The 25,583-nt window shown below is 44.3% G+C and overlaps 1 protein-coding gene across 4 annotated transcripts in view; it reads left to right on the top strand.

Moving 5' to 3' along the window:
• The window catches only part of Pde1c (phosphodiesterase 1C), a 429,787-nt gene that overhangs the window by 4,945 nt on the left and 399,259 nt on the right, over positions 1-25,583 (top strand). For 3 of the 4 annotated variants that reach the window (XM_042273371.2, XM_042273372.2, XM_042273376.2), the window contains exon 1: positions 7,973-8,486. The exons of the other annotated variant lie outside the window; for it this stretch is intronic. In XM_042273371.2, the coding sequence (XP_042129305.1) occupies positions 8,402-8,486 (85 nt within the window). In that variant the 5' untranslated portion in view covers positions 7,973-8,401. Of the gene's footprint in view, positions 1-7,972; positions 8,487-25,583 lie in introns of those variants that run through there. 4 annotated transcript variants of the gene reach the window in all.

The raw sequence follows: 25,583 nt of genomic DNA, 5'->3' as shown, positions 1-25,583 counted from the left end.
TAGGAATTAGGACAAGCTTGAACTCTCTGGCTCTCAGAATCCAAGTCAGCTACGGTTCCAACCCCAGACAGTAGTTACTAGCTCCACTCTGATTTCATTTCTTCCCCTTCCCTCCAGCCCCATCTCCTTTTTAATTAATTTTTATTTATTTATATTTTTAATAAAATTTATGTATTCTGTGCTTTTTACATCATGTATCTTGATCCCATTCATTCCTCATCCCTTCGCTTCTGCCCTCTGCTCCTACACTGCCCTCCCCAATAAAACAAAATTCAAGAGAAAAAAAAAATGAAGAAAATAAAACGAGAAAAGTTTTTTAAAAAAGGAAGGAATTAAAAATCTTGTCATGGAAGCTTCAGTGTGGCCCAAAAGTCATGCTGTACACCCCTTTGTCCATACATTTCTACTTGCAAGTGTTCATTGCAAGGAGTCACTGGTCTGCTTCGAGGCCCCTGGTTTCCACTATACGTTTGATGCTGGGCCCCCACCAGGACTCTTCCTGGACATCCCACTGATACCCTGAGTTGTGGAGATCCTGTAGCTTTGGGTCTTTGGGTTAGGTCCCTTCACATGCCCCAGAAGGGGTAGATGATGGGACAGGCCGAGTCATAACCCTGGGTCTGGGCCTGGGCAGTTGTAGGGTTGGTCCATCAGATGGGAAATGGGGACAGCTCTCCCATGGTCAGAATTTCAGAGCTGGTTTTCCTACACCTGTGCTAACCATGTTGGCTTTGTTGTGCTGCCCTGGCGAGGTGCAGGGCCTGCTCTCCTGAGTGTTGTAGCTGGTGGGAGTCAGGGACAAACAACTCTTCCACTCTTATGACCCCAAGGCCAGCTCTCCCACCTGCCCTAGGTGTTGATGGGGGGGGGCGGCTCTCATGTTTTAAATTTGCAATTTAAATATTTTTGAAGTACCAAGCAGGTACACATACACAAAACCCGCTGCCCATCTGCTACATTTGATCCAGGGGAAGCGGAATTGGCAAAGTTTTTCTCTCTGGCTTACAACTCTCACTTGCCAGGTGACTTTTTAATCACCTTCCTATTTTTCTTAAATGCATTTTTAAAATAGTAGAAATTACTGTAAGTTATTTCATAGTTTGTTCTTTTTCCTTCACATTTTGTTCTGACATTTTCTTCCAAATACCAGCACTCCTATTATTGCCGTCGTCATCAGAAACCACACCCAGTGTAGAAAAGTTGGTAATTAAGGAACACATTTGCTATCTGCTTTGAGATGAATCACTAGCTTGGAATAAAGTTCTTTGAGATCAATTTTCTTTTGAGATCAATTTTAGATCAAAGTTCTTTGAGATCAATTTGGTTGCCAGTGAACAGCTGATACCGGAGAATGTATCTGTTAGAAGTCATTCTGGCTAATATCAATGTCTCCTCCGTGACAGCAATCCCCCTTTGGACTGCCTGCTCACCTCTGCTCTTTGGTTTCCAGTCTTCGTGGTGCCCTTGATAATTCTGTTCCTAAGGTTGCCACCGAAGTGAGTTACTTTCTCCAGAGATTTCAGCACCACACTGGGAAAATCTCATGGCAAGATCCCCCTTCTTTGTAACGAGAGGCCTGAAATGAGACCCAGGTGCTGTTAGGCACCGAGCCTGGTACAAGCGGCTTGACCAAGGCTGGACATTTGAGAAAGCACATTCTGTCCCCTGGGACTGAGTGCAAATGTTTATTGGCTTGGCCCGCTCTGTCATCCACCTGGGACCATGTGGGTTGCAAACTTGGACGCTCTGTGTTCCAACCCCCTGTTCCCCAGATTTTTGACAAGCATCTTTGGAGAATTTCCCTGGCCTACTAAAGGTTATATACTGAACTTCTCTCTCCTGTTCTCCTTGCCTTTTCACAGCCTGACACTTTGGTATTTCTATATATCTGTGTGTTCTAGTTACAGAAAAGAGAGCTCTATGGCATAAAATATACAGCCATTTGATGCAATATACAGCCATTACAGTTTTGGCTTTCTTTCTAAGGTCAAGGGTATAATGCAGTATTAAAACTCTTTATATGATTAACTAGTAATAGGACACATATAAAAGTCCTGTTCTTTACAAATAAGAATTAATTTGTGTTAAAGTGATGGGGTCAGGTGCTTTGGTTTGGGGGGCTTGGAGTTAAAATTGAAAGTTTAAACTCTGGTTCGGAGGTCACATTATTATTTCAACACTTAGGTTAAAACCCACCTCTCCACCTGGTGAGTTAAAAGTCAAATTCAGTCAACAGGGTGGAAGGGATAGGGTTTCAAAAGGTGTGTTTACAAAACCTTTTCCCCCAACCTAAATTTCCTGGAACAACTTGTGGTTTTATGGGGTGATTCTTGCGGGCCGCAGAAATATATCATAAGAACTCAGCTGGTTATGGCAAAGTCACTACCTGGAGGGATCAGGGAATTCCTCCAGAGGAAGCCAAATCCCAAGGAGTTTTTGGTGTTACTTGGCTTGTTATATATCAGCTGTATTCTGTTATGAAAATCATGTGTGCCTTCATAGTTTTCCCAATTGACTTTCCCCTAAGAAGGACTAACAGTGTAGACTGATCACTCTCTGGACATACACATTCCAGGTATTTGGAGAACAGCCTCAGGAAAGGCTTTCTCTGGAACCAGTTATCTCCCTTAGCCACTTTCAAGGACTACAGGAAACACCACCCAGGTGGACGCCCAACTGCCAAAGACTAACAATGATAACAGCCCACCTGAAAGTCTCCTGACTTAAATTCCACAAGGAGACACCACCCAGGGGGGCGCCCAACTTCCAAGGACTAACAAGTGATAGCAGCCCACGTACAAGTCTCCTGACTTACAGTAAATTCACAAGAGGACGCCGCCTAGGCCAGGTGGACACTAAGTAATAGTTTTACACAATTTAGCTTAGGCCCTCCTTTCTTACAGCCTTACTAACTTTATAGACCTCTAACTACTTACCTAACCACTTCTAGGAATATTTATTAAACTTCTGTGCTAACAGCTATGCTCAGTCAGAACTCCCAGTTCAAGCCTCCCTGTAATTATCATTATTGGTAGCATCCGGCCAGGTCCATCACTGGATGGAGGAAAGTACCTTATCAGAGATACCTTTGTACTCTCTAAGAACAGACTTAAGCATCCAGGCTACCTGTTTGAGAAGGCCTGGTGGATGTGCTAATTAAGCTTAACTTCCTCCTTTCCCAAACCTTACCTCCAGTTCCAGATCTCCCTTTAACTATCACCAGGGGCATCTAGCTGTACACAGGTTGCCTAGAGACTGAGCACACTTTCCCCCACCCTGCAGAAAAACGGCAGACAGCTTGGACAGATAGGAGCCACAGGAAAAAAGAAGACAGTTTTATTTTCTCCCATTGACCTAGCAACTTATAGATTTTTAACATCCTTTACCAAACACATTTAAGGTTATAGCTGTGCACGTAAGATCCCTCTTCTTAGATGTTACCCATATTTAGCCTTTAGTTAATTCATTAGTCACTTCCCCTTTGGGTCACAAATGGTAATTAACAACTAGTGCCCCTCTTTGTAATTCTTATCAACCCTCCATTTGATCCTGATAGCGGACAATCACTGCCTGAGGAAGTTCAGGCTGAGTGTCCTGGGTGGAGGGGAGGATTGTGATTTTGGGGAGATATATAACTGTAAAGCAGAGGACAGGAGGAGAGGAAGGGAGAAGAAAATGGAAGAACGAGATGGGTAAGAACTGGAGAGGAACGAACTGAGATGGGGAAGAAGTAGATTGAAGGGCTACAGGATAGTACGACAGGAACGAGATGGAAGATGAGGAAGAGCCAGATGAGGGAGAAGGAGACGGGAGAGGAGATGATATGGGAAGGAACAAGATGGATGAGAACCTAGAAGGGGCAGAACTAGATGAAGGAATTAAGATAGAACCTAGAGGGGACAGTAGATAAATATAGAGAGAAATCAGACAAGAAAGGAGCTAGACATAAGAACAGAACTGAAGCTGTGTATAAAGGATGTTATGCCAGAGGAATTAAAGCAAGTGGACTATAGAACTTGGTGTGCTGAGATTCAATTTACAGAAAATAGTCCTCGCCGTTAGTAGTTCTCTCTCCTGAGCCCCTGGGATGTATAATATTAAGGCTGGTCCCTCTAATATTATACAAGAGGTGATGTGACTAATTTCTGGTTATGGGAATGCAGCGGTGATGAACATGATTCTTTCATGCCTAGACCCTAAAGCCTTCCACATGGCCATTCACCTCTTTTCTCCCTTCCTTCTACCAGCTAGCTGTAGAGGATCCAGGGAGGCAAGGATACCCAGCCCCTAGGGGGTAGCATAAAGCTTTCTCCATTCCACTCTGACTTTGTGATAAGGAGGATTGGGCCACTGAGACTTTGAATGCTTGCTATAGAGGTTAATGGAAAAGAATAACAAAGGATTTGCAATTGGAGGTCCTCAATAGATGCTAGCACTTTTTCTTTGGGTTCCCAGGAAGCAATGCCTGAATCCTCTCCAGGCTGTTGACAATGGGAAGAGTTTATGGGGCTTGTCTAAGATAAGCCCTTGAACAAGCCAGGAATCAGATGTGGAAGCCCAGTGCATTAGACCAGGTGAGGAAGTGCCATGTACCCATTACACTAGCTTTCCCTTCCCTGACTTCCAATAGTTTATATTTTCCATCAAAGGCACCTTCTGCCTCCCACTCCTGAGAGAAAGCCTAGGTTGCAAATGTTTTCCAGCTTTCCTAAGATGCTGTACGGCTTCATGGGGCAATAGAAGTTTTTTCTTGATTCTAAAATTTTGTTCTGAATGATGGGAAGAGTCCATTGGTGTATTTTAAGTAGAGAAAGGACAGTACTAAAATTTTCTATTTAGAGGATCTCCTTAGCTTCTGGTTAATAGCTTGGGAGTAGGAATACTAGCTGGGTAGAAGTTATTGTCACAGTTTCTCTAAGAGTCAGTGGTAGCCTGGACCCAGGGAAGAAGACAGGAAAGGTATGGAGAGATGTCAGGTAACCTGAGACAGAGGTTCTGACAGGACTTCATGGATGTTCTATGAGAATGATGTCCAATGTGGACAGCAGGGTGTATGGGAGTGGCACCAGCAGAGGTGGAATGTGGCTTTGGTGCTATTCTGAAACCCAGAACTGACCTATTATAGAGAGCTATTGTGTGAAACCTGGAGTCAGGAGTCCAATCATTGAGCTCTGAGTTTGTCCTGAAGTGGGACAAAGAAGGGCCCCTTTTCCAGCCTTCACAGAGGTGCCAGACTGGCCCTGCAGAGACTTTTGCCGTGCTGAGTTTGACCCAAGGAATGCTTGGGAACTCCAACCAGTCAGGTGATAGAGTCTCCTCCCTTGGGGACAGCTGGGGTGCAGGTGGTAAAGGCTGGGCTGGTCCAAGAAAGTCTATGAAAGCTTTCTCCCTACTTTGTATCCCAAAAAACTCTGGTGGAGGAACGGGAAGATAGAGAGTTCCACTTCAAGGTATCTGCTGCTAAGGAAGGTGGTCTAGGCTGAAGATAGGTGTGTGAAAGCCAGCAAGAGAGCACTGTTCAGAGCAAAGAGAGCCATGTTTGAAGACAGCTGATTCCTGGTCAATAGAAAATGAATTGTCTGTGAACAGAAAGAAAGCCAAGGACAAGCTGAGCTCTGGAAGTCCAGAGAACATTTCCTAAATGCTATGCTTCATCCTTTTCTAGAAATATAAAATTAAAAACCAATGAGCAACTCAGACATGATGATGCATATCTGTAAATCCCAGCATTAAGGTAGATGAGGCAGGAGGATTGCCATTTCAAGATGAGCTTTGAGTGGCTTTTTTTGAGTGTCTTTCTATGTATCTTTTTTAAAAAAGTATTTATCTGTTTAATAATTTTTTTCTTGAGTCAATGTCTTGATATATATATATATATATATATATATATATATATATATATATATATATATATATATATATATATATATATATTATGTTGGCCTTGAATTTGTAATCCTCCTGCCTCCGCAGGCTGGGATTTCAGGTGTACACCACTACTTCCAACTTTTGAGTTCTTTATAAGGTCAATGTGCCACACCCTTTAAAAATGTAATAGCCATCTTTAGCTTGCAGCCTTTATAGAAACAGAACAGGGTGGACTTGGCTTTCAGACAGTTATCTGGCGACACCTGCCCCAAGTGAAAGGGTAGAGGATTATTGCATTTGCTGGGTTGCTTTGGCTTGGTTTGCTTGCTGTAGAGTCTTTCTGGAGGGAGCAAGCCCAAGCTTCTTTTGCTCTCAGACTCGAGCGCATCCTTTCCTGACTACGGCAGCATTGGGCTTTGTCTGGTTTCATTGGTGTGAGAACCCTGTTCCAAGAAGGCTGCTTTCGGATCGAAGACAATGGATTAGTAATTCTGTAGGTGTGCAATCTCTAAAACCAGAGAAAGAGAATGATTCTGGGGATAAAAAGTTTTCAAACAGTTCTAATTGTTCAGGCAAGTTATTTTTAACCACACTTAGGTAAATGATCATGTTGTTATTTTTGATAGATTATATTTCAAGAAGCTTTTCTGTTAAGTGTGATTAAATATCATTTGAATTCCATTCACTCAGGGAAAAATTTCCATCACTTTAGGCATTTTCTCCCCCCTAGATAATTTACTATGGGAGACACTAACTCAGGTATCCTGGCTCCTTACTTCAGGACTTTTATTGGCATGAAAGCAGGCAAATGTTTCACTTAAAAGTTCCAAGTGTCGAAAATGAGAGCGATTAGAAACTTTAACTGGTTACTGTGTAAAATGCATGCAATATACTTAATACATAAAAAATCCTCTTATAAAATTAGTGGCTGAAACAATAGTTATTGTCAGGCAGAAGAATTTTTCTCAGTGTCTGCGTGACCTTGGCTGGATGCCCATGCTGTTCGAGGTCTGATCTGCCTCCTCACTTATCTTCACTGGAAGAAATGGACAGTGAGTCTGGGAACTCTGAACATCTTTAGATCATTTCGCTTGTGGTAGAGCTAGATGCCACACTCAGGTCCGTCTGCATGCTTCTTTCACACTTCCTTCTTCCAGACATGACTGTCACACAATAAGGTTTGTGCCATGACTCTAATGCACCCCTGGTTCTGGTGAAGGGATGGACAAATTCTATGAAAACTAAGGTTTGTGCCCCCGTTGTCTTTACGACTAATTCATCTTGCCATCAAACTATCAGAGTGAGTGTGGCTCCAGGTCTTCACTGAGAGAACTTGGTACTCAAGTCCCAGCTAGGATCTGACACGACAAACTGGTTTCTTTAAAAGTACATGGTGAATCAAGAAAGACTAAATTTGCGAGGTGTGATTAGCCTGGGCTCAAGGGGTTTATTGGGTCCCTGATCTACTGTCCTCTGAAGTCAACTGAAACTACCTAGCAACACACTTGCTGGATTCTTAATCTTGGTGAGAATTTGTTAATGGTGACACATTCCTGCTCAGCAAATGAGGCTGAATTAACCCTAGTTTTGTGATAGCGTGGGTGTGGGAGAGGGTCCTTCCGTGGGACTCAGCTGTGGTCTTTGTGTATCTCCAGCATGTGTCTGGTAAACGTGATCGTTTTAGACATTTGGAAAACCCAGCGACACATGCTGTGGGTTCATAAAGAGAACCTCCCGAGTCCCAAGTCTACATCTTTCTCAAGCCTTCCGGTGCCCCGGTTCCCTCTTCTGTCACTAGAGCCTTAGCTATAAGGATCCTTGAGATCTCCACCTCCACAAATCCCGGGAGTCCATCACACGTGACAAACTCAAATTTGAAGGGGGTGGGGAGGTAAGCGGTTGGATAAGGATTGTTTAAATTAGGTTGTAAATTGCATATCTTAAGGCTTTCCTGTTGAAATGATCACCCACAAATGAGTTAGTTACTTGGGTAATTATCTTCTGGCCAGGAACTGCTGAGAAGTACTATTATTGGGGCTCGGGTCTAGTCCGGGGGACAGCTGTGGGAGGAAGTGGGCGTGGCAATCGCTCTACTTCCTTGTTTGGAGTAAACTTGGGCGTCTGACGGCTGAGGTGTTGGCTTCTCCATCTCTTGTGTGCTTTGGGGGAGCTCTCCACTCTGCCAGAGAAAACACACCTAGAAAAAGCACGACGTCAATCCCTGCCATTCCCTCGGGGTCCCCCAACCTCCCCCCAAGCCTCCAGAGAGCGAAGCGCGCAAGGGGCGCGGCAGCCCCGGCCAGCCCACAACCGGCTGTAAGCAGCCCTGCCAGTCCCCTGCCGTCGCAGCTGCAGCGGGTTGGGTATGGGGCAGTGGCGGGGACGCAGGGGCTCTACCGGGAGCCTTGGTTGTTAGCTTTCAGGTCTAGGTGCCTGCAGCCGGCGTGAGCAGCTCATAGCCAGCGTGGGTCTGCGGTGACAGTGCAGTGGAGGCTGGGCACCGGCTCAAGCTGGGACCCCGGAGGCACAAGCCATGACGGACGCCAGCCACAAGAAGGAGGGCTTCAAGAAATGTAGGAGCGCCACTTTCAGCATTGATGGGTACAGCTTCACCATCGGTGAGAACTTTGCACTCGGGCCGGTTTTTTTTTTTTTTTTTTTTTTTTTTTTTTTTTTTTTGGTGGCAGTGGCCAGTTCTAAGCCGGGAGGAGGTGGGCATGGGAATCTGGGTCGAGGGTGCTGGCTGGAGGGAGCGCTTGGGAATTGTGATCTGTGGGGGAAGCCTAGATCCAGCTGTCCCTGCTACTCCATCGCTCTAGCTAGCATCCCGCTGGAGTCGATTTTCAATTACGCGTCTCTGAATGGCTCATTCCACGCTGAGATTTGGGTAACAAGGTGTAGAAGAGGATGGATAGAGATGGATGGAGACAGAGCTGGAGATAAGAATGAGGAGGAAGAGGAGTCAGAAAAGACCAAAGGAAGTGGGCAGACATGGAGACAAAGGCATAGACCACCCAGTCAGAAGTTCAGGGACTGAGATATGAGGACAAAAGAGGAGAGGAGAGCACACTAGAGAGACCTAGAGCGAGGTCCTTTCCAAGTCCTGAGCGCTTAGAGGCTGGTTGGAGACAGACAGGCAGGTAGGGATGATGTATACTATGACACGAATGTTTCAGAAAACACTGGGATGTCCGGGAGCTGTATGTTGGGAACTCCCAGTGATTTCTGTTTTTCTCCTGCTCCAAATTGTTCACCAAGAGGAGCGAGACAGAAGGAGCTGAGAGTATCCTCAGGTTGCTGACCACAGAGTTCACTCGTTAAGAGGCCAGCATTGGAAGAGGTCCAGCCTCCATAGTTTTACTGAGTTTCTGTTTTCAAACAACTTTCAAGGTCTAGCATCTTTATCCTCGTGGGAGCTGGGCCCACCTGGGAGGTGGAGATAGCTTATGGGGCAGCTTCCTGTCGGAATGTTAGCTTTGGCTAGCAGCAGGCCTGAGGCAGGTTCGCAGATGCTCTTCAAAGGTTCTTATTTAAGCAAGCGCGCAAGTGAACATGACCTTCAACCTGATCTTGACCCCACAACATCTTTGAGAATGAGATTATATATGCTATTATGCTTTTGACTCCACCTGCTTGGAGATACATTGGGGAAGTGCTGGAGCCAGGAAGAGACCAGTGATGAGGAGCTTGTCTCTGGGTCACCTGTGCTCCCAATGAAGTGCTCCAGAGTTTGTGGAACAGGATAAACATTCGCTCTTCCCCCAGACATACCATGTCACACCAGTCACACATTTTCCCCAGGTTCTTCCTGCAGCCAGGACTGCCTTTCCCCCAAGAGGGCATGGAGAAATCATGCCCATCTTTTAGAAGCTTGCTTCTCTTGCTGCCTCCTCTCTCCATCTCCATGGAAAGACACCCCCCCTCCCACCTTAGACCCAGGAGTTCATCCCCAGAGCTGGCCAGCTTCTAATCAGCGGGTGGGAGCCTGTGGGTAGTCCTCACTGTACTCTATACTCCGAGGATGCTGCTTATTTGCTTTTCTCTCTCTAGAGGCCATGGTCTGTGCTCAGGGAAGGTTCTTAGAAATGAATCAAAAGTTTCCAAGGTCAAAATGGTCTCATTTAAAGGTCATGTAAATTTCAGTTTTCTTGACTCCAGTAGGAAAACTTTTAAAAGCAAGTTTTAAATTTTACCTGGTAGTTGCCATCAGATCTTATCCTTCAAACAACCGTGTCTTACTAAGATGTAGGATCTTGGTATGATCCCCCTCCTTTCCTTCCCATTAGGGGGGATGGTCTAGCAGAGCCCAATAGTCTGTTAGTCAGTAGGTCCCCAAAGTGAACCAGCAGCCTCTGTGAGATGAGAGCTATAAACCTCGTTCATATTGCTGGGGTTTCTAGCTTTCTCGTCTCTCCCTCTGTCATTCCCTCCTATCAACAAATGTTTATTGGATTTTACTGTATTAAATGATATGATTTAGCACAGTGCCTGCCACATGACAAAAATTCAATAAGCAATAATTGTTGCACTTATTCAAGATATTAAACTAATATACGAGTAGTTTATGAAGATATATAGACTTTGGACCTGTATTCAGGGATTTTACACTCAGCGTTATATGCTGTGTCCACAAAAACATGTTATAAAGTAAAAAGTAGTAAGTGTGATAAAAACATTTTAGATTTTTAGGCCAATATAGACAATGCAGATATTAAAAAAGGAAAAAAAGAAATTCACCTATTATATCATTCACTGCTAAATGTTAATATTCCTTGTTTATACTTTCCAATGCTTTGTTTTTTACATAGACACATTTTTAACATAGTGTTTGGAAATCTCATATTTAATAATATCTTATTAGTTTTTCTTTCTGCTCTATTCCCTTAACCAATCTCCTGTTGTGGGCTACTTAAGCTCTCACTTTTCTTCATTATGGGCAATGATAAAAACAAAACCCTTGAAGATATCTAGGGATACTTCCCCTTATTAGAAGGTGCTCTATTTAAACATGAGTGTTTTCAAGGTGATAGAGTATGCAAAATACTGAAGGAATAAAGAAATAATCTCATCTGCCGAGTGAGCATTAACGATAACGAATCCACTTTGGTTTTTGTGTACTTTTTATGGTTACGCTTCTAGAAGTGCAATTGCTTGATTTTGCACTTTTTTGGGACTTTAAAATGTTTTGCTCAACTGCTGTCTGGAAAGAGTTACTATTTATGTTCCCACTACTAGTGTATCAAAGTCTTTACATGCTCTCGTGAATGCTGGACATCATAGCTTAGAAAGGGTTCTAGTCTGAGAGGTGGAATGTGGCACCTCAATTCAACAAGTTTTACTATTTTGTGAAATTGCTTTTTCATTTACCTTGGGGGAAGTTATCACTTACTAATTTAAAACCCATTAATTAATGCAGTATTAATTATACATACCATATTATTATATGTTAATTACTTTGATATAACATGTGTTAATCATATAACAATTATATAATTGATACGAACTAATATATATTATATTCACACATACATTATGTATGTGTATATATTATGTATGTGTGCGTTGTCATATATGTGTGAAAGCCTTTCAAGTGCATTTTGTCAGATACGTTATTTTTTCCAAGCCTGGCCCTTTTCCTTGCAGCCTCAGTATATGTCAGTCAGGATATCTGCTGAAAACGCTGCTGGCTTACCTTGTGCTTCAGCGGGATGGGTCAGGGCACCCCCCACTCCCACCCCAACCATAGTAGAGAATCCTGAGGCGATCTGGTGGCTCCAGATCACTCCTTCTTTTGGGCATCTGACCTGTCTGTCATAGGAACTGCCTCTTCCTCTAGTCTATTAATGTGAAAAAAAAATTGGGTCCAATCATTATGCTAAAGGAGTTTATATGGCCCCCGAAGACTTAAGAGATTCTTCTAGGAAAACCTTTAGGGATAAGGGAATTTTGGGGTCACTGTAGATGTGAGGCATGAGCCACCCCTGTGACAATGTTGGGAACACCTCTCACCCCCAGAAGATCCCTGTCCTTTCTCTGGGGGAAGGCTTACTTCCCTCCTGGTTCTCACTGGGCCTATGACTCTCTCAGGAGAGATATGTCCCAGGGGAATCTAGACAGACATGGCACTTTCAGAAGTGGAATTGCCCAGGGAATGGATAGTATCCTGGTTAGATATTTGTCAACTTGATACAAGTTAGTCATCTGAGAAGAGAAAACCACTATTGAGAAAATGCCAATCTGTAAGGGGCATTTTCTCAATTAAATATTGATATGGGAAGTCCAGCCCCATATGGGTGGTATTACCCCTGGGCAAGTGGTCCTGAGTGGTATAAACCAAGCTGAGCAAGCTACAGGAAACAAACCAGTAATCAACGTTCCTCCATGGTGTCTGCTTCAATTTCTGCCTCTAGGTTCCTGATCTATTTGAATTCATGTCCTGATAGTCTAGTGATGGACAGTTACTTAGTGGTATAAGATGAAACAGCCCGCTCCCCAGTTGTTTTTGATCATGGTGTTTACCACAGCAATAGAAACCCTAACTAAGATAGTGAAGAGAGGCCAGAAGAGTTGAATATTCTGTGGTAAAGGACAGCCCTGAAGAGTAGGGGCTGGTCTTAAACACTGGTAATATTCGCATGAGCAAGGATCAGAGGGTTGGACTCTTAGAGCCCCTGAGTACCCTGTACTCATATTGCAGATGTTCTTAGAAACTGATGTCAGATCTGAATGAAAATGGGCTCTGTTTAGACAGAGTAGTTGTGGGGTGCGGGCTAGGCTCTCCACTAGTACTTCACTTGATGGACTCCATCACTTTCCACAACTCTGAAAGATGATAGCTCGTATGGTCCCAGTTCTACAAAAAGAAATTTTGAGGTGAGGTGATTGTCTAGAAGTCACGTAGGAAGGAAATGACAAGGTTGAGATGAAACCATTCATGCCCTCCCTCTCCCACCAGGCTCTCCTCTACACTTTATGCTGCCTCCCACACTGGAGGTGATTTCTGCCTGGCCTTGAGGCTAGCCTACCATTTTAATGAAGAGAGATCCAGGGGGTTGTTAGGCCTGTTGAACCAACTCAGACTCCAGTAAGACCAGAAAGAGCCAGGGGCTTAGGTAGTATACTCCCTTACTCTCTAGAAGATCATGTGAAAGACTAGGGCTTGCAAGCCTGCCTGCCATTAGGTTTCTAGTCTGGTTCCTGGGTTCTCAGGTAAATGACTTTGTGTTCTCTTCTATGATTTGCTCAGGTCGTGGGAATGGGTGCATGGTTGAGAGGGTCTGGACATGACAACAAGTGGCATATGTAGGAAGCACTATCAACTTGTCTTCCACCTGTGGGACACAGTTGGGCCTGTGACTAAAGCCTGTGATGGACTTGATTAAACTTGACTGAAAGCCATGCGCAGAAGTCCATGTGTGGTTGGCTCTGGTGCTGCACTTGGGAATGAGCATTTGAATGTAAAATGAGTGGGAGGGTGTGTGGGGTGGAACAGGATCATTATTTGGACAGATTTTTCTTTTCTTTTCTTTTTCTTTTTTTGGTTTTTCGAGACAGGGTTTCTCTGTGTAGCTTTGCACCTTTCCTGGGACTCACTTGGTAGCCCAGACTGGCCTCGAACTCACAGAGATCCGCCTGCCTCTGCCTCCCGAGTGCTGGGATTAAAGGTGTGCACCACCACCGCCCGGCCAAGGACAGATTTTTCTTGTCTTCTGGAGTTTGCGTATCTTTTGGGTTGGTGTTAAGTGCATTTCTAGATCCTTACTCTCTCCTGCAATGCAAACAGAGCCTTCTTCCTGCGAAAGAGCTTTGTCTGCAAAAACACAGAGACACCTTTTCTTGTTAAAGCATCCTGTGTGGCTCACTTGATCCCTTTCGATAATGCCCACAGCTCATTTTTCAGATGAGAAAATGGGAGTTTCTTCTCATTTTCGGAAGGATCCAGTTCAAGTGTAGGTAGGAGGATGTGAACCTGGAGCACCTGCAGCAAAGAAGCTGCTTCCATCAAAGATGGTGGTGTGGAAATTGTAGCTGTGTACTGAGGTATAGTCAAGAGAGGGATGCTTCCTATAGCAACTGCTGCTGGGCCCCCAGCCCTTGATTTCTTCCTTGTATTGTTCTTCAGGAAGAAAAGCAAGGAGTCCTTAGATGGCAATCTGAGGCCCAAGAGGCAGGGCATGAGAGACGCTGTTTCACCTTTGGATTGTGGGTCTGTGAGCCAGAGCTGAGGGGAGAGGTCTGTTGGTAGATCCCCCACCCAGGAGGGACAAAGGGCAGCAGGATATTAGGGTGACTTGGTTGCTTACACTGGGGGTAGAGTTCTCACCCCCTGCACGGGTTGAGAGGATCCTCAGCCTTGTGTGGTGCGTGTGGCTCAGGTCTTTCTCAGCCTAGATTGAGCTCTGTGCTCTCTCTTGGCCTTGTCTACTTTCTAGTTGTGCAAGTGTGTGTGTGTGTGTGTGTGTGTGTGTGTGTGTGTGTGTGTCTGTCTGTCTGTCTGTCTGTCTGTCTAATCCATCCCAGGGCCTTTGGGCTAGCTTTGTAAGCATGGATGACAAAAAAACCCCAGGGAAGTTAGAAACTAAAATAAAGAATCATCTCTTTTTTATGACTTTCTTTTTTTATTTAAAGTTTTTTTCCTTTTACGTACCAACCTCTGTCCCCTCTCCATCCCCTTCTGTTCCCCCCACCTCCCCCATCCCACCCCCATCCCCTTCTCATAGGGAGTAAGGCCTACCTTGGGTAGTCAACACAGGCAGAATCATCTCTTGTCTACAGGGTATGCATTTCAAGATCCTCAGGGGAAGCCTGAACCTGTGACAACTTCCAGATCCTATGTCTACATTATTTTTTCTTTAAAAAATATTTACTTTTGAGATTATAACTTCCTCCTTCCCTGTCCTTCCTCCAAACCCTCCCAGATACTTCTCATTGCTCATTCTCTTTTTTTCATTAATTATTATTATTGTTGTTGTTGTTGTGTGTGTATGTGTAGTTACATATGTATTCTGAAGTACACAAACACAACCTGCTCAGTCTGTGTAATGTTATTTGTGTGTATGTTTTCAGAGCTGACCATTTGGTACCAGGCAACCAATGGGTGTGCTCTTCCTGAGGGAAGACTGTTTCTCCTGCTCTCAGCAGTCCTTAGTTGTGTTAATTGCCTGCAGGTTTTGTGTGTGTGTGTGTGTGTGTGTGTGTGTGTGTGTGTGTAGAGTTGAGGCCTCCTGAGCTCTCTCCCATCCATTTTAGCATGTCTACTGGTGTCCTCTTTGATCAGCTCATGTTTAGGCTGTAGCATTGGTGGGACTTTATGGGTGTAGCTTCTGACTTTATTAGGAGACACTACTGCACAGAAAACTCCCGGTTCCTCTGGCTCTTTCAATATTTACATCTCTTTTGCACAAAGATCCCTGAGTCTTAGGTGCAGAGATTGTGATGTAGATTTATCATTTGGATCTGGACTCCATATCTCTATATTTTGATTGGTTTTATTTTCTGTAATGTCTTTCTTTATTGCTGGAAAGAAGTTTTTGAGTTATTTCTTAGCCATCTATTTTTCCTCTTGAGAACTTTATCTTTGAATGAGTTTCCCTCCCCATTTGTTTTTGTTCTTTTTATATTCTGTGTACATTCTGGTTAGTAATTCTCTGTCAGATGTGTAGCTGGCAAAGATTCTACGGGCTTCCTCTTCATCGTATTGGGACTGATTGCTTTTGCCTCACCTTTGTCCTGGAGGGTCTGCCTGTGTTTTCTTCTAGCAGTTTCAGTGTTTCATGTTTAGGTCTTTGTTCTATTTAGAGTTAGTTTTTGTGCAAGATGATAGAGAAGGGTTTAAATACATTCTTTAACATGGGGACATCCAGTTTTTCCCAGCACCATTTGTTAAAGATGCTGTCTTTTCCTCAGTGTATGCGTATGGCATCTTTGTCAAATTCTAAATGGCTGAAGTTACATGCAGACATGTTTGGACATTCAATTTTGTTCTATTGGTCCTACATGTCTGTTCTGTGCTTGCACCATCCTGTTTTTATGACTACGGCTCTAGGGTATGCCTGAAAACCTGAATGCTGATTCCCCCAGCATTGTTCTTTTTGCTCAGCATTGCTTTGCCTATCTTGGGTCTTTTGTGCTTCCAAAAGAACTTTAGGTTAGGTTTTTTTTTTTCTATTTCTGTGAAGAATGAGGTAGAGATTCTGATTGGTATTGTATTGAATCTGTAAATTTTTGGTAGGATGGTCATTTTTTTCTACCAATCCATCAGGAGATGTCTTTCCATTTTCTGGGTGTCTTTATCTCTTTCTTCAGAGGTTTAATGTTCTCATTGTAGACGCCATTTGCTTCCTTGGTTAGGTTTATTCCCAGATAGTTCATTTTCACCGTGACCACCGTGAATGGGAATGTGTTCCATTCTTCTTCTCTGCGTGTCTGTTGTCGGTGTGTAGAAAAGCTACTGATGTTTCACAACTTGATTTTTTATCCTGGCAGGTTGCTGAACTTGCTTATTGTGTATAGTGTGTGTGTGTGTGTGTGTGTGTGTGTGTGTGTGTGTGTGTGTGTGTAAGGATCTCTAATGCATAGTGTCGTGTTGTCTGCACATAGGGCTAGTTGATTCCTTCTTCCCCTGCCTGTACCCTTTGGTTCCCTCTTTGCCTCACTCCTGCAGCTAGGACTTTGACACAACACTGAACAGGAGCTGGGAAAGTGGACAGCCCTGTCTCATTCCTGACGTCAGTGGGATGCTTCAAGCCTTTCCCATTTAGGATGTTAGCTGTGGGTTTATCATATATAGCTCCCCATTTGACACAAGAGGAAACTGAGGCTCAGAAAGGTGAAGGAGTTTGCCTGGAGCTTTGCTTCTTAGCTGAGGATTCTGGCTGCCCTGAGACTCCCAACCAGACAGAAGCCAGCCTGTCCTCCCTCCCTCCCTCCCTCTCTCTACTTCTCACACAGAGGCCATTCTGTGAGAAAGGAAACCATTTCACGCCGGCCCAGGGGACTCTTAGCTGATGAGCCATCTCTCCAGAAAAACAGACTTTTAAGTTAAATAAAATATCTTAATGCCTGAAGTTTCAGTCAGGCTCTAGGAAATCTGCTATTCAGTATTATATATGTAGTAGCTCAACAGGTTTTTCCAGTGTTGAGGATTGAACCCAGGGCCCTGTACAAGCCAGGTGGATGCCATGCCATCATGCCCTATCCTCAGTCCCCAATTGTTTCTTATTCATAGTAGGAAAATGATAATAACCAGCTCTGAGTCCTCTTTGACCAGATGCTCATATAAACTGTTGCTTGAAAAGTTGCCTTGAGTATTGATATTGGCATTTTCCTCCAAAAGGCACTCATCTCGGTGCCCACGGGTATTGATGTTCTCCCCCTGTTCTCAATATGCTGGATTCCTGGAGGGCCTCTAAGAACTCCCATTGGCTAACCACCTTCGAAGATAGGCCACTTGTGATAGTTTTGCCAAGTGAGACCCTAAATCACCAGGCCAGCGGTGGTGAACTCACCTATGTTGGGATACCAGGTGGAGCAAGAAGTGACTTTAAAGACCTGAGCTCTAGACGTAGCCCTGGCTTCCTTTGCTCTGTGGCCTCAGGCCTCTCATTAGTAATGGGGATAACAGCTACTTCTCTGTTCTGTTGTTGGGAGGTTACCACAGGGCCAACAATGAGGGAAACAAGCACAGTTCCAGGGTCTGGTTATGGGAGGCTCTTGGTGATGATGATGGAGAAACCCCGAAACCAGGAAGCAGGCAAGACTCCCAGACCCACATGCGTCTCCTTCCTGATGGTGCTTCCCACAGCTGTCTCCCAAGCCCCAAGCCAGCCACTCATGTCAAGTGCTGGTAAGGCTGTAAGGAAGATTTCCACCCAGGCCAGGAATCTGGGGGCCTGGCTCTCCCCAGCCAAGTGCTTCCAGCTGGTTCTGGGTAATTGGTGCCAGCTGCTTGGGGGAGCGCTCCTTGGCACTTCCTGGGCTGTTGGCAGGTGGGCTCTGGATTGTAGCCAGGGCTTGGCCTGACTACCAGTCCTTCCCCCAAGGGGCCCAGGTGGCTTGGAGGCAGAACTGCTGGGAGATGGCTTTTCACTTGGTGGAGGGCAGTCGCTGTTGGAAAACGGCCCAAACCACTCAAGCCTCTGTCCATGAGAATCAGGCCACACATGCTGCTGCTGAGGTTGTGTGAGAGCAAATTATGTTGAGTCTCTAACTCCTGTTTTTGTCTCTCCAACTGGCGCTGCTTCCTTTCCCCGATACATGGCAGAGTGACTCAGGAAGAATTCCAGAGATGCTGTTCAAGAGACAGAGGGTTCTCCTGTTCTGGACTAGTGACCACAGCATGGGAGAGAGCTGTTTAGAGGTAGTTAGATTTAGTTCCCCAAGCTGAAAGCAGACAGCTTTCAGGAGGAGTGAGTGACCTGCCCAAGGTCACACCAATAAGTGGGGCTCAGTGCAGCTCAGCTCCTCCTTCCCATCTTGCATTCTGGGTTGGAACCCTACATTGGGCCTGCTGAGTTGTAGATCTCGTTATTCATATATTTTGGCTATTAGAGATCATTTGAGAAATTATTGGGGCATGTATGATGGAGAAACTATTCCCATCTTCTCTCCTTAGTTCATTGCAAATCTGGGAGAATTTCTGTGGGCTTAGGTGTTGGTCCTGTCATCAGGGTGTGAGATCCTCCTAGCTCTTTGAGTCTTTGGATCTCTGTGTGGCCCTCAGAGAGGGCTAGCATTGTCTTACTTCCACTTTGGACCCAAATAGCCCAAATCAAACTAGAGGATTTAGGCAGTGGTGAGAGAGGGAATGGATTTCTATTTTAAAGTCCCAGAATTTAGTTTAGAATCTCCCAGAGAGCCCCACTGTGTCTAATGACTCATGATTCTCTAACGGTTGGAAGTTACTTTAGACTTAAAATTTTCGATCAAGCCGGTCAGTATTGAAGGGGACTCTAGCATCCTGAGGGAGACAGAGCTTGCTGTGTTCTGAGCTAAGTATGCTCCTAGCCATGTGCAGGGCCCCAGAGAGATCCAGCGTTCTAACACAGAGCATTTTCTTCCCTTCTCATTTACGAGGCCAAAGACCTTGAAGAAGTTTAAAAGATGCACATTTTAGTCCTCCCGTGTAAGACCATAAGCCTGGACTTAGTGACTCTTTTGAGAGGCCTGTTTTGGGGTGACTGTGCAGTTGCTTATGCATGATCCCATTCCATCAGGACCTGCAAAAACCCCAGTTAGCTCCATCTTATAGATGTGTGCATGCTGGCTGGGTGAGGAAATCTGTGCCATTGTTGCCTCCTGAATAGGCGGGCCCTGAGTCCTCCCCAGGAGGAGGGTGCTTGGCAGGGGTGGGGCCGGGGGTCGGGGAGGGAAGCCAAATGAATCTTGTCCTTACAGTTCTGAAACTTAGGCTGTTTAAACCAGAGACCCTTTAGCTACCCTACCTTTTTCCCCCCAGTGCCTTTGCCTCCACCTCATCTAGTTACACTCAAGTAGATTTTCTGATCTGCCAGTCTCAAAACCTCTAATGGCTTCCCCCATTGCCAGAGGGATCAAGTCTGTCCTCGAAGGTAGAGTTCACTGGCTTTCCATGATACTGTGCCTGGGCCCACACTTTATAGTGCCCCTCCATGGCCATGGTTCGCAATTATGCCCTGAGCCAGTCTTTATGGAGTTCCTACTACATACCAGCTATCCTGGTAGGTACCAGGGGTACAAAAGACCAAAGTAGGTGGTAGAGATACAATATGATAAAAAGAACCAGCCCTGACTTGGCATTTTCTGTCCAGTGTGGTCCACCTGTGTATTGTGGTATGATGGAAAGGTCTGGGTGCTATGTGGGGTGCAGCAGCGTGTGATAAATACATCTGTGGCTCTCAGTGGACTTACCAGATGCCCTGGCTGGAGGGTGGGATGATCTGTTGCGTTGGTAGCAGAAACAGCTGGCTCAGGAAGAGGTTGGAAAGGTACGCAGAGGTCCAATTAAAGGCCTCATTGTAAATATTTTTTTTCCAAGAGCAATGAAAGTCAATGAACCATTTTAAGGGGGAAATGATAAGACCAGAGTTGTGTTTATAAACATGTACTTTCCCCATGCTCCATGGAGAATCAGTGGGTGTTTGTTGAAAGGTCTTACTATCACATAACAGCCAGCTCTTCCCACATGTTTAGCCTACCCTCTTCATTTCTGGACTTTCCTGTGTCCTTCTGAACATTAATTCCCTCTTTGGAACAATGTAGAAGTCTTAGGCTCCTAGCTCAGTAGGTGGTCAATTTTCCTAACTACTTAATTCATTTCTTAACAAAATAAAGATAGCATATTAATTTCATTTTATTTTAGTAGATCCATATTAATTTTAGTAGATCAGGAAAAAAAAACCCTCATTATCCAGAGATGACCTCTGCTAATGTCTTATCCTAGGTTCCCATGATCACAGGACTGATCCAGTGGGCACAGTTGAGTCCAGTTTGGGGCGATTATGAACAATATTGTAATACACATTTACGTACAAGATTTTGGACATCTGTGTCTAGTTTTTTTGGATGAATCAGTGCTGTGGGATGATGTGTATGCTGTAAATATATGTTGCTATGATTGATTGATAAATAAAATGCTGATTGGCCAGTAGCCAGGCAGGAAGGATAGGGTAGGCAGGACAAGGAGGAGAAGAATTCTGGGAGGTGGAAGGCTGAGGAAGAGAGAGGCTGCCAGCCGCCACCATGACAAGCGAGATATAAGGTACTGGTAAGCCATGAGACACGTGGTAACTTATAGACTAATAGATATGGGTTAATTTGAGATATAGGAACTAGATAGCAAGAAGCCTGAGCCATTAGGCCAAACAGTTTAAATAATATAAGCGTCTATGTATTTATTTTATAAGTGGGCTGTGGGGGGGGGGGTCTTGGCGGGAGCTGGAGAGAAACTCTCCAGCTACAATCTACAGGAGTAGAATTGCTAGGTTGTGTGGTAAATTCAATGTATCTTTTAGGAAGCTGTCAAAGTATCTACATTATTTTTCAACCCTCCCAGCAATATCAGAGAGTTCTTGAACTGAGCTTTGTAGAATTAAGAATGAGCTGCATCTCAAGTGCTTACAGGGATGGGGATGGAGGGTAGCAGCCATCAGCTCTGTGTTACAGTTGGGGTCTAGACACCTCTCTTTCAGGAGGATCTTGGGGTGACTTGGATGTTCAGCATGGGGATGGAGGGTAGCAGCCATCAGCTCTGTGTTACAGTTGGGGTCTAGACACCTCTCTTTCAGGAGGATCTTGGGGGTGACTTGGATGTTCAGCTTTGTTTAGGAATCACTGAGCTAAGGAGGGTGGGAATAGGATGGTCAAGAAGAAATTTAGGCAACATTCTGGGCTGGTCAGGGATATATCATGAACAGTATAATATGTTAGCATCATAATAGTTAGCAGTCTGTAAGAGACAAAGACCCGTGTGTGCACACACATACACACACATACATACCCCATGGATCAGGGACAGGGGGAGAGGGAAAGGAAGAGAGAGAGTGTCAGAGAGAGAATGGATATATGAAACTTAAAAAAAATTTAGTTCTTGCTGGGTGTGGTGTTGTACACCCTTAATCCCAGCACTCTGGAGACAGAGGCAGACAGATCTTTGTGAGTTCTACAAAGTGAGTTCCAGGACAACTAGGACTGTTAACATAGAGAAACCCTGCCATGAAAACAAACAAACAGACAGACAGACAGACAGAGAAACAAACAAACAATTAGTTCTACAAGTGTTTTGAGTTTCCTATGTTTGGATCACATTTACTCCCGCTTCTCCAACTCTTCCTAAATGAACTCCTCTTCCATACTCATCCAACTTTGTGTCCTTTTTTTAAATTTTAAAAACCCTTCAAGTCCAATTTATGCTGCCCAAATATTCTTGGATGTGTGCCCTTCCCCTGCAACACGCTCAGCTTCCCATGGGCTATGCTCTTAGAGTGTGCTCTCCTGGCTAACATTCTGTGTGCTCCACTGCCAGGTGGGATTGTGTGCCCGGATCCCTTCTCCAGGCTGGAATTTGGTCTATCTTAGATTTGCACAGGTTTTGTCATGTGAGTTCCCAATGTGAAGCTGCCCTCCTGTGTCTGGATCTTTCCTTATGGTTGTTCACGGCCTTTGACTCATTCTCTGTCCACTTCCTCTTCTGCAATGATCCCTGAGCCTTGGTGTGTGTGTGTGTGTGGGGGGGACTTTGTGGTATATATGTTTCCTTTAGGGATGAGCACTATGTAGTCTCGTATCCTCTGCACTTGGCCAGTTTGGGGTATCTGTGTTAGCCATAGTCTATTGCAAATTAATGAGTGTTGAGAAATGCATTGATTTATGGGTTTAACGATAAGTGACTAGGATTTGGTTTAACACTGTGCTCATTTAGCAGTATATAGTAGTAGTTTCTCTGGTAGGGCATATGTCCTGTTCATTCATAGGTTCTTGGCCTAATATTGGTAATAGGTCTGGGGTTCATTTGTGGAGCAGGGCTTAAATCCAATCAGAAAATGGTTAGTTATTCCTATGATGTTCGTGTAATTATTCCACCAGTGGGCATGTCTTGCCAGGTCAGTCATTGTTGTAGCTACTTGTTTTCTCCTCTGGGAGCTGCACAGTGCCTTTTAGTACTATAAAAGCTACCCAGTAGGGATGAAGCTTCCAGGTCAGTACCACTTTGATGTCTTCATGTTCTATGACTCTAGTATGTGGTGTCTTGAACAATAGTGTCTTACCATAATGTTCTGAGGGGTAACCAAGTGAAGTGGCAATAGCCTTTAATACTTGGGGATCTATGGGACCTCGCTGGCTAACAATGACTTTACCCATTCCTGGCACTGGGGTTTTTATTTGCAGGACAACTTTGAGAGTTAAAATTTCATAAAGGACCAAATCATTCACTGACCTGTCCATCTAATTTTTCCCATAAAGGTTTCCTGAGGAAGCTTTTTGTTTGAGTCCTAGGCACACATTTTCAACAAACCTTTGGCTCATTATTATTCTGAGTTTACAGGTATGGGAGCTAAGGCTCAGGAGATTTAGTAATAAGGCTGGGACTTGAAAGCCTTTCTGTCTGTTCACCTCCCCTGTAACCGTTTGCCTGTCTCTATGCAGGGCCCTGTGCTGGTGCTGTGTGACTAGGGTCTTGGGACTTCACACTCCTTGTAGGAGAATTCATTATACATTCCGACATTGCAGCAGACTCTCGGCTGGGTTGTGCAGTTATTGCCGTTTGTCCTTCTTTTCCAGTATGTTAGAGGCATATTAGATTTCCCTTAATGGAAACACTATCTAAATGTGCCGTGGACATGCAATGTGAAATGTGTTTGTTAGTGTATTGTGTCCTCTGCCTCCTGCCTCCTGGTCCCTGTTGATTAAGGGTGTTTGTAGTGATGGCTGGAACTTGACATCTCTGCTGACTGTCAGTTTAAGCTTACAGAGGGCAAGGTTGGGGGCCCTACGAACCAGGCCTTGGAGTTCCACAGCAGGGCTGTTTTCAGAGCTGGATGTGTGATGAGGGGAAACTTGTAGTAATTACTGAGCAGATGCCCTTAATGAGGTCTCTGCTGGATTTCCAGCTGGCTTCAAGAGCTCTGCACTGGGACAGGAATACCGAAGTCACTGGATGATTCTGTGACGTCACATCCTCCCCTGTTGTCATAGCAGCTATAATCATCTTACTGAAAGAGTCCCTCAGGGTGCTGGCAAGCCACATCTTTTTTCCACTTATGGGGACCACGGTGCTTCCTTCCACAGTGAGGAGAGAACTAGCATGCCTGAGCTCTTTAGGAGAAGGAAAAGCTTCATGTCAGTGTATCATTACAACGACTCTCATTATCTTAACAATGATTATGCTGCTGCCCTTGATTAAAGAAAAAAATTATAAAGATTGGCAGGGAAGATACAGGATCCTATCCACAACATCAAAATGTGAACATTTTGTTAAACATTTGCCTGAACAAAAATGTTTTTAATGAACATGTACATTCATTGTTATTTTTTCAAATGTGCTATCATTACTATTGTTTACTTTTATCTCCACAATGTGTAATTAGTGTTTTTTATATCAGTATTTTAAGAGTTGCTAAGGTGTGATGGTTCACCTAGATTCTGTACCATTGGGTGTTTAAATCTCTTCTGCTTTCCAAGAGTCACCAGCAAAGTTACAGGACACATCATGGTCCCCACATCTTTATGACTTCTTTTTGCCTTCAGATAAATTCCTAGAAACAAAGTTGCTGGGTGGTGAGAGTTGAATCTACGCTATCAAGTTACATTATAGGGGTACATTTCCTTTGAAATACACGGTTTATGCCATCTACCTCTCCAGTGTTGTATCATGTTGTAATTCTCCACAGAAGGCACTTTTTTCTATTTATGTTACGAATGCTGGATTTAAGTTTTAAAAGTTAATTTTGTGACTTAAACCCATTTTTCCAATGTATCATCTGATCATTTGTACTTCTTTTATAAACAGTTCATTTCTTTTCATTTTTATTAATGTTTTTATTTATTATCTGAGAATTTCATATATTTTATTCATACTCATTCCCCTTCCCCCAACTCTTCCCAGATCCTCCCCCATCTTCCTAGCCACCCATCTTCATGTTCTCTCTTTCAAAAAAGAAAAAAATCCAACAACCAAACAACAAACCGCTCCTATACCCCAAACACAGAGTCCGGTTTGTGTTGTCCAACCACTCCTGGGCATGAGACCTGCCCTGGAGTGTGGTTGACATGTCCCATGACACTCCATTGACCAAAACTGGTTTCCCTCTCCCAGCGGGTGTCAGTTGCGACTCACTGTTAGCCAGGAGTGGAACTTTGTATCACTTCTCCTCCATCCTGGGACTTGTGTCTGGCTTGAGCTTGTGCAGGTCTGCACATCCTGTCATATCTCTGTGAGTCCAAAAGTGCACCTGCCCTCTTGGGTCCGGTAAATGATGTTTCTTTGAAGTTATGAATACTTCTGGCTCTTGTTATCTTTCCTCCTCCTCTTCTGCATTGATCCCTGAACCTTAAGGAGATCAATTATTTTTTAATATATATTTTTATTGGTTCTTTAAATTTTTATATGTGTTTTGATAATTTTTAAGCCTCCCCAAGCTCCTCCCGGAACTACATTCTCTTTCCTGCTTCCCCAGCTTTGTGTCATTTCTAAAAAATATTTTAAAACATGACCAAGTACAATTTGTTTATCCAATATTCTTTACACGTGTGGCTTTCCATTGGAGAGTGGCTGACTTACCAGGGACTATATTCAGAGAGAAAACTTTTCTACCTCTCCCAGCAGCTATCAGTTGCCAAAGCTCCATGGCAAGGGGGTGAGATTTCCCAGCCAACTCCCCTCTCCACGCTGAGATTTGGTCTGGCTTGGACTTGCACAGATGTTGTGCATGCTGTCCCAAGCACCATGAACCCTGCTCTGTGCAGAGGACACTGTTTCTTTGGAGTCATCCACTACCTGTGGCTCTTACAATCTTTCTACCCCATCTTCCCCAGTGATTGTCAGGCTTTTGGAAGAGTGGGTGTAGTGAGTATGTTCCCAATAGGGCTGATCTTTCTGGAGCCTTTTATTCTTTGCACCTTGGCCAGTTGTGGGTCTTGTTGGTAATCATCATCTACTGCAAATAGAAACTTCTCTGATGAGGGTTAAGATGCGCTAATCTGTGGGTATACCAATGAGTCATTAGGAGTTGGCAACTTGA

This window comes from Peromyscus maniculatus, chromosome 3 (genome assembly GCF_049852395.1).
Source record: "Peromyscus maniculatus bairdii isolate BWxNUB_F1_BW_parent chromosome 3, HU_Pman_BW_mat_3.1, whole genome shotgun sequence".
Classification (NCBI taxonomy): Eukaryota; Metazoa; Chordata; class Mammalia; order Rodentia; family Cricetidae; genus Peromyscus; species Peromyscus maniculatus.
The sequence above is the reverse complement of the archived record's forward strand: the minus strand, read 5'-3'. Positions and strand labels throughout refer to the sequence as shown.